Genomic DNA, 9331 nt, shown 5'->3' with positions numbered 1-9331 from the left:
AGTTCAAAGGGTTCAAGGAGGTTTGTGGCTTCTTTCACCAAGCACTCACTTTTAAATACACTGCTGCCCCCCCTGTGGATGTTTGACATTATTGCAGCAACATCAGCTTCAGAGCAGGAGAGAAGATTCAGGGATGCAGCGAAGGAGGAGATGAACAGGGTTGATGAGATGGAGGGAGTGGATCAGCTTGTGGTGACCCCCCCCCCAAAATAATCAGCTATTATAATAGTAAAATGCACACCTGAGCAATATTTAAGAAAACAAACATAGAAACACACAACTGACCAGCAAGTTTATTACAAGCCATGTCGTCTTTGTAACACAACCACCTGTCCAAAAGGTCACCCAGAGGTTGCAGAGACGCAGCAGTGTTTGTTTGTTTTTTTACAACTGGGACACCTCTTGTGCCACTACTCGGCGGGTTAATAATATTATAAATAGCAACACATAATAGAAATGTTGAATTCCAAAGACAAGGACATTTACATAGTACATTTCTAATTGAAAAAAATAGCCTTTTTAAAAATCCAGTGCCAGTTTCCTTCAACGACCCGAAAGCATTAACAGCTAAATATACATCAGGTGTAATGTAAAGGCTGAAAAACTGGAGTAGTTGGCACAACACAGTCCAGGGCTTCATTTTGATTCCACATTATGATATGTGAGAAACCAAGCGTTTAAACAAAAAAGCTTTCAAAATGTAAAAAAGGAAATTCTGAAATCCACGAGAACACGACTGTCTCATCATTTGATTTATATTCACATCTTTGTGCTCCCGGACACACGCGGTCTACTGCGCCTGTATCTGGCATTACAGGAAGAGGTACTGAAAAGGATGCTGTCTGAAGCATATGGCAACATCCATTAATGAAACAGGCGATCCATACATAACAGCTACGTTACAGGGTTTACCGTCCTGCATCCCTGGCATTACATATAAAAAAAATTACAGAGAACAAATTAATCATAAATATTACAAACGTGTTCTCCACTTGATGTGTACCATACATTTGACCTTGATGCTGACGCTCCCCCTCAGCATCACCAACAAAAACCTAATAGAATCTGTGGTTATTCACTGCTCAGTGTCATTATGGCGACTTCTCACACCCCATCCTGCACCTATGTTTGCTCATCGGTTACATTTTCTATCTGCACAAACACGCTGTTAAACGTCTTAATATTAGGCAGCAGTTTGCATTCATGAGAAAGAATTGACTGTTAATTACAGTCCAACTCACTCGCAGCAAATCAAAGCTGGTTTATATATTTAAAAAACAAACATGTCTTTTAGTCGGTGTTAATTGCCTTAGTTCAGTAGAAAGTCTGGGCTTGGGTAGCCGAACAGATGGAAATCGCCCTGATAGCGTGCGTAGAGGCGCTTGACGTCTCGCTTGCTGATGCCTGAGAAGTAGTGCTCCACCTTGGTCCTGTTATAGCGTGTGATGCCTGGAGGAATGGCAGGGTAGGTCACCAGTGTGTCGATGCCTGCCGCTTTGAGGATGTACGGGGCATCCTGTTCCAGCGTCTCGTGGTGGCCGACCACGCTGTAGTTTATTTTGCATGGCGCACACAGCTCTGCGTACGTCACCCAGTGGATGATGTGCTCGCCAAACTGCCGGTCCATACGCCGGTGGCCTTCCATATCGCCGAGGTAGCGAACAAAGTCTTCGAAGTGGAGACCGGAGGCGACGAGGTCATTGTTGCGGTGAATCTTGCGATATTTCCATATAATGGCCGGAGCTATGTCGTGCTTGTACCACGGCTCGAAGCGGGGGTTCTTCACAAACTTGTCCTTGAATGCAGAGATCAGGCGCTCGAAGGGATCCCTCACAATGAAGAACTTGAAATAGGTGTCTAATCTGTTGAGGTACGAGGCAGATAAACGTTAGCGTAAGCCGCAAACACTATGTGCCAGCATCTTTCAGAAGAAGCAGCGCTGCTTCATTTTTGCTTTTTGATTTAAGGAAGTACATTTGACTACTTCAACCAGATAAGTCCACATTTATCAATGTAACTACGAGCACACCTGTGATTTATTTCCTGCTGAGTGAGGGACGACAAGCGAGGGAGGCCATTTTTCTCATGGTCATGAACAAGGTTTTCTGGGATCTCCTCCACAGTCTGGAAAGCCCCTGCAAACAACAACAACAATAATAATAATAATAATAATAATAATAATAATAATAATAATTCCTCATCTAAATTAACTACTTCAACAAATAGGCATGAAATTAAAAAGAACAGCACTGCTTTTACCTCCGTCCTGTCCATACTTACCATTGAGTACAATGAGGACCTTCTTCCACTGTGTATTACCCACTTTAGGCGTCTGGCAGAACAGGATCTTGTGTTTGTCACAGACAAAGATCCGGTCGAGGACAAATTTGCTGATGGAGACGTGTGTCAGATTTCTCAGGCTGCTGTTCTTACACACTGTCGAGAGCAGCTCGATTCGCTTCTGGGCGACTGACTGCCAATCTGCCACTGTGGGTACTGCTGTAGGCTGAGAAACATACACAACTTAGAGTTATGTAGAGGAGAGAAAAGGCCAATGGCATGGATTAGTTATAATTAGCAATCAGTAAATAGTCACCTGATCTGATGACTTTGGAGATTGCTTTTCAGGGCTGGACATCCCAATGGGTTTGACCACCACCTTAGTGCCTGGTACTGTCCCGCTCTGACTTCCAGCTCTCTCTCCGTAATCTAAAAAACAAACAAACACATAAATCAAATGGGACTGATCACAATCCCCCCTCCTGGGATTTCCTGCCTGTAGCTATCACCGTAACAGGTCCAGTGGCTTACCATCAACAGCTCTGAAGCTGATGAACTTGCTGAGAAACATCAGGATTAGCAGCACCCAGCCGCAAGCCCCGATGAGCAGCCAGTAGTGCCGCATCGCTTCGCACATCAGCCGACGGCCATGGAAACAGCGAGCGACGCTCCCACCTGAGCGAGCGCGCACGCACACACACACACACGCACACACACACACACACACACACACACACACACACACACACACACACACACACACACACACACACACACACACAGGTAATGGAGATAGGACTTGACTGGCGCTAAAACTAACCTGTTAAATCGTATGTCTTAACGGTGAGCTATCCTACATAACGATTCAAGACAAGTGATAACTACACAGCTCAGGGCTAGCGACCGTGTACGGAGAAAAACTAACGGCAATGCTCTCAGCCTCTGTGTCAGCTCATCTAAATAGTGGTGCTTTCAGGCAGCTAGCTAACTGGTCAGCTAGCTAACCAGCTAGCCACATCTGTCCCTCCCAGACATGAAGCAGACAACTTAAATCGTGCTCGTTTGTTTTCTCGGCTAGACCAGTTTAAATCTCACCGCACAGACACACACACGGCCCAAAATCGAAATCAGCCTCGTAGCTTTACCTTTTTGATAAGTTGTAGTTCTACTTCGCAGCTGCACAAACTCCAGAGAACCCGTTAGACGATCCCATAGAAACGTCTCCGCTGATGCGTCCAGTCCTCTCCACGTCCAACTGCTGACAAAATAATGGAGCTCCCCTTAGCGGCAGCATGGCAGCGCTGCCATGATGATCTGACGTGAGCACACCCGAAACACCACATTTTAATTTATATAATGACGCGAGAGCATAAACAAACTCTTATTAATATATATATATATATATATATATTTTTTTTAGGTTAATTACATTATTTTTCCCCAGGTTGTCCATGCTCCATAGTTTCAGAACCACCTGTTATATCAAATATAGAGGAACAGGTCCTTGGAGGTAGCAGAGATGAAGAGGCTACAGTTTACATTGGTAATGACCAGAATCAGTATTTTTAGTATTTATTTTAGTATTTATTTATTTATTGTCATTGTCAAGAACAATGAAATTGCGTTTGGGGCTTCCATACAACCCAAAAAAAAGAAGAAAATAATAAATACCCCTTAAAACCCAAGTGTACATATTTAACCCAGTGTGACTCCAATGCAATAAGACAATCCTTAGCAATAATGTTCGTAGAAATTCAGACAAAGACCTGAGAAACATGACAAAATACAACAATGCACCCATTCAATATTATTGTACTGTGAGATATGATATCAGATATGATAGTTATCTATTTAAGAAAGAGGGGGGGGGGGGGGGGGCAGGAGGGGGAAGAGAATAAAGATATGATGCACCAATGCAGACCAGTTCATTGCTATTAAGAAGTTGGATATGGTTATTGTCCGTGAGAGGGGGGCAGAGAGTTCAGGAGCCTCACAGCCTGTGGATACAGGCTGTTGGCCAGTCTGGATGTTCTGGCCTGTATAGACCTGTACCTTCTCCCTGAGGGCAGCAGATGGAAAAGGTGGCGCGCAGGGTGATGTTGGTCCCGCAGGATACTGTGCACCCTCCTCAGACAGCGAGTGGGGAAGATATTACTGATCTCTGGCAGACTTGTTCCAATAATTCTGCCACAAACGCTTCGAAATCAGTGAGCCCCGACGGTCATTCTTAGGCGGAATGACCGTGTCCGCATATGTGCCGTCGGGTGAGAAAGGCCGCGGATTCTCACCGATTCGGATGCGTCGGGTCCGCGTTTTGTGCACTCATTTACTGTTTTAGCTGTTTGGTGGTTGTAGAAATTCTGGCGTTTTGGGCAAAATAAATTTATATTTAAAAATCGATTCAGGATTTTAATGAATGTTATTACGTTATCCAAGCCAGAATCAGTTTTAATCGATAATCAAAACCCACCCCTAGTGATTACATCAGAGGCAAAGCTCAGACTGAGCAGTTTGGAGACAAAGAGAGACTAGACTGAGATTGTTCCATATATCCACGATCCCTTCTGTGCGCCTGTCCAAACAAAGGATGTTGAATGTGGAGCTGCCACGCAGGTGGAAAAGAGAAAGTGCACAGAGGTTCAGGGATGTAATGAAGGACATGAAGATAAGGTGAGATGGAGGCAGATAATCTGCTGTTGTGAAGTCCAAAGGGAGCTGTCAAAAGAACCGTCCTCAAGAGACGACTTGGTTTACTTTGTTGATATCTCTACATTCGAATTAAATCAAATATATTCCACTCCATCAAGCAGGTGGACTCCATTGTTCAGAGAAATTGAACACCTAATTCATTTTCCATTAAATATCATAACAATATTCTTAATAAACACCACCCAGCACGCTCCAATAAATCCAGCCGTTTTTTCCCCCTATAAACTATCAGCACTGTATTGTCATAGTGGTAGCGTTCAATGACCAATCAGGAGCTTTACTATCTAAAAAACCAAATAATAGTAAAGTAATTTTGCTTTACTTGAAAACAGAGGGCATCAAACCCCAAAGACAGTTCTTACTTATACTTAATCTCCTAAGACCCAAACTATTTCATGGCATGCATTTTTAATTTCTCTTTGATTTGGGGGCATATTGGGACACTGATGAGTGTAAAAAACAAAGAATTGACAGATTTTTTTTTTTACCGATTTTTGTTTGTGACAAAAATGAGATGCACATATATATAATGTCCTCGCAAGTGGATATCGAGCCCTCGTAGAGCAAAATTTAGTATTCTGGTCTAGACAACCCAAAATGTGACGTCCACCTATGTGGACACCAGGTCCTAGGAGGTTAAAAACATCTAATTATAAATAGTTATATTAACAGGGTAAAGATTCATTTAATTTTTGCAAACTTTGACTGTTTTGCTAGCCTAAAATTATCATCGTTAATCCATAACAAATCTCAAATCAAACCTTCAGTTATGAGCAAAAAAAAAAAAAAAAAAAAGACAAAAGAAAGAAATGCAAGAGGAAACACTAGATGTCCTTTTATTTCCATTTATTCGACTTGGAGACAACTTTTAGTTTTCATCAACATTGACTGTCTGCAGACCTGTGGGGAAAAGAGAGGACACGATTAAGAAAATGTCATCATTACTTCCACGGGTACCTGAGAGTGAGTGAGAAACATGCTTACCTTTGCATGTGGTGACAGGAACGTATGTGACCAGGGTGTACAGTTTGTTGGGGGAATCCTCGTCCTCGTTACGCTTCCTGGACAGCCGTACGCGTATCCTGTACGGGACGTTCCTGTGACACACGCACGCACACATAAGAACACCAGGAAGCTAAATGATTAGCTGGGACATTACTAACTGCTACAGTCACAGGATGTTGCCACTCTTATTTCATGCAGTTTTAATTCCTGTGTAATCTTAAGCAATGCATCGAGATATTAAATGACAGCAAACCACAACAGTGAAAAACACCTCCCCTCTCTTCTTCTGTTCATATGCTGAGAAACAGACTAGAAAACCTTCAGATATCCTACTTTCAGCACAGACAGAAATATGGTAAATTCGATTTTTCCCACATAGACGTAAGTGAATCACAAATAGCTGAAAGCAATGGAGCCATCAACAAGTTCCCCGACAATCTTGTATTTCTAAGCACAACTTTTGCTCTATGTCCAATAAATCTCAGTTGTGTGCACACAGAAGGCTGACCAACACCTCCACTAGTTCAACTAACCAGTAAAAAAAAAAAAAAAAAAGACTGAAAAATGGCAACAGCACACCTGAGCATAGAATTTTAATTGAATGTTTCTTACAGCTTTCTTTGTTTTTTTTTGTACAAACCTAACTTGTTAAAGCACACGCTGACATATAGCAGTTCCTAAAGTCACTGTGGTGACAGGAGCTTACTGACAGCCAGTACTGCACACTTTAACCCTTCATATAAATACGCAGGAAAGTAAAAAATGACTTTAAGGTAAGAATAAACACGGACACAGTGCAAACCACCCATAAAAGCAAATAGGGTGAAGCTGCTGAAATCTGAAGAGGGCACCAGCTCACCTCACACCCTTACTCCACACTGCCTTGTTGAGACGAGTGTCAATGCGGACATCAGGAGTTCCCATTTCCTTCACTGCGAACTTGCGGATCTCCTTGATGGCGCGGGGAGCACGCTTCTTGAAGCTCCTGCAAATGAAAAAGGGACAACTTTAATATGAATACAACAGAAAAGAGCCTGATTAGTATTTCTCAGCATGCCAACACTGGGTGAACAGCAGCACTGAGCGACAGATAACAGTCACTGACAAATTAAATGTATGTGACTTATTCCTATTAGACCTATTCTAGGTAAAATAATTTAAAAATGACCCAGGCTGTCCAAGTGTTAGTGTGATTATTATTATTTTTTAAATGATTTTCATCAAACAAATCAGACACTTTAATTTGGAATTTGAAGATCCGTCCGTTCCCCTGATGTTATCTTCTGTAGAGCACAAAATACTCAAATTCACCCAATCCTCATGTCCCCTTTTTCTTTGTGGCTGAAGGATCTGTCATTTCTCAGACAAGATTAACAGGTAAAGGGTATTTTGGTTTGTGGAAGTTTTTTTTTCAAAAATGAAATTCTTTCATTGATCATTTTCTCCCTTTCACTGTAGATTAGCACTCAGAAGCACTGTCTATTCACTGAACTACCTTTGTCTCTAGCTTTTATGTCATTTTGTTTTTTAATAGAGAGGCATTACTCGTTTTTATGTGCGCTGCTTTATTGTGTGCTCAGGAAAACAAGGGGACCCAATATAATTTGAATTTCTAACGTTGATCCTTCTGTCTTCTCTTATATAACACATTTCATGAATTACTAAAATGCTCAGATTTATGTAAAATAAGTTAAAGGACTGATTGCTTTTAGTGCATCCAAACAAAATGTGCTCATGTGCACAGCCGTCTCACACAACAAAGCCACACTGCAGTCGCTTTAATATATTTTAATCTAATCTTCAATCGGTATTTAAACTGTTGTTAATAACTTACTGAGCTTTCTAACATTATATCATTAACAATAAAAGTCATTTTGAGCCAGGAACAATATTCCTGTCACAAGATAGAAGCAGATCAGCTTTTTGGCAAAGTGATTTTTAGGTATCCGTTGTTGATCTGGGTAAAAACTCTCATTGAGATTAAAAGTGTCTTTTTCAACAGATGTGACCAAGAGGACTGCAGAAACTGCAACAAATACAACATAACAGATCTATAAAGTTGTTTTCAGTGGCCCAAAAGGCCTGGCTTCATAAAAGAGTAAGGTAATTTCTTTATTTATTGTATGACCCCCTTCTTTAATGCAGCTTTATACAGCCTACCACCATAAGCAAATATTTTAAACATACAAACAGATATATCGGAAATCGTTTTTTGGCATAACACCAGCAGTACTTACACTCCATGGATGCGCTTGTGGACATTGATGGTGTACTCTCTGGTCACCACCTCGTTGATGGCTGAACGCCCCTTCTTTTTCTCTCCTTTCTTTGTTGGGGCCATCTAGAAAGAAGGGGGGAAAAGACACGCATACTTAAGTTTGAGTCCGCTTTCAACACAACTTAAGCTCGACACCCGAAGAAAAGCCTGACGCTAGCATACAGCTCGCGCTAGCGTTACTTACTCAAGCCAACATGTAGCTTAAATAAGAAAATTAATGACATAAACGTTACAAGAATAACTGTAGTGCTGGTATTATGTTTGAGCTCTGAGTGACAAACACTCCAGCAGTGTGTGGAGAACATGGACAGCCATGCAGCTAGAAACCGCTCCAGTGCTTCTCCTTCGTCGCTTTAAAGTGTCTTTACAAACATTCAGCAACATCAAAATGGTCACATAACAGCAAATACAGTACTAATAAACATTATTACACGATGGATGAACGTTTCTGTGGCTTTAATAGCATAGGATGGTGCTGGATTGTAGAATTATAGTTTCTGAAAAAATTACTCACCTCGGCTCTTAGCTGAGGCGGAAGTCGGAAGGACTGAGCTAAGGTGGAGGGTTGTGGGTAAAGGAAGCCGGTCCGTTTCGAATGAGGCCCGTTAACAACAAACGTAGAGCTAATGGTTCCTAGCATGAAAAATCCGTATAACTTTAAAGAAGTAGCTTTTATGGAAATTGTTGGCTGTAACATTTGTCTTCTGTCGAGTAATGACTAACAGTTCTTATTAAAGATATCTACGATTCGCATCATATTAGCAAAAGTATTAATCATTGATATGAATAGCTCCTTACTTATCACTGGAAACTCCACTGTAAGAGTCCTGTAACTTTGTCAGCTATTATTACAATACGTTTCTATTAGAACGTTTCTACATTTCAATCGGTCGTGTTTTGAGTGCATTTCAAGAAAATTTTAATACATGTTATGTTTTTCAATACATTTTAAAGCAAACGCACAACACGGTGTTCTTATAATATTCTAACTGTTCCTTACCACATTAACTCTAATACTTTTTCTGTCATCACTTTTGCCGGTAAATTATTATTTCACTC

The 9331-nt window shown here is 41.3% G+C and overlaps 2 protein-coding genes across 2 annotated transcripts; both read right to left on the bottom strand.

The window, feature by feature from the left end:
* Positions 1-269: 269 nt before the first annotated feature.
* Positions 270-3589, bottom strand: chst10 (carbohydrate sulfotransferase 10). Its single transcript, XM_026158768.1, has 6 exons — positions 3426-3589; positions 2812-2955; positions 2597-2709; positions 2281-2506; positions 2030-2135; positions 270-1862 (listed from the first exon to the last, which is right to left on the bottom strand). The coding sequence occupies exons 2-6, from the start codon at positions 2915-2917 to the stop codon at positions 1310-1312; spliced, it is 1104 nt and encodes a 367-aa protein (XP_026014553.1). The 5' UTR covers positions 2918-2955; positions 3426-3589; the 3' UTR covers positions 270-1309.
* Positions 3590-5799: 2210 nt separating this feature from the next.
* rpl31 (ribosomal protein L31) lies at positions 5800-8912 on the bottom strand. Its single transcript, XM_026159958.1, has 5 exons — positions 8787-8912; positions 8232-8335; positions 6854-6979; positions 5974-6086; positions 5800-5889 (listed from the first exon to the last, which is right to left on the bottom strand). The coding sequence occupies exons 1-5, from the start codon at positions 8910-8912 to the stop codon at positions 5858-5860; spliced, it is 501 nt and encodes a 166-aa protein (XP_026015743.1). The 3' UTR covers positions 5800-5857.
* Positions 8913-9331: the final 419 nt, after the last annotated feature.

This window comes from Astatotilapia calliptera, chromosome 23, assembly GCF_900246225.1.
Source record: "Astatotilapia calliptera chromosome 23, fAstCal1.2, whole genome shotgun sequence".
Classification (NCBI taxonomy): Eukaryota; Metazoa; Chordata; class Actinopteri; order Cichliformes; family Cichlidae; genus Astatotilapia; species Astatotilapia calliptera.
The sequence above is the reverse complement of the archived record's forward strand: the minus strand, read 5'-3'. Positions and strand labels throughout refer to the sequence as shown.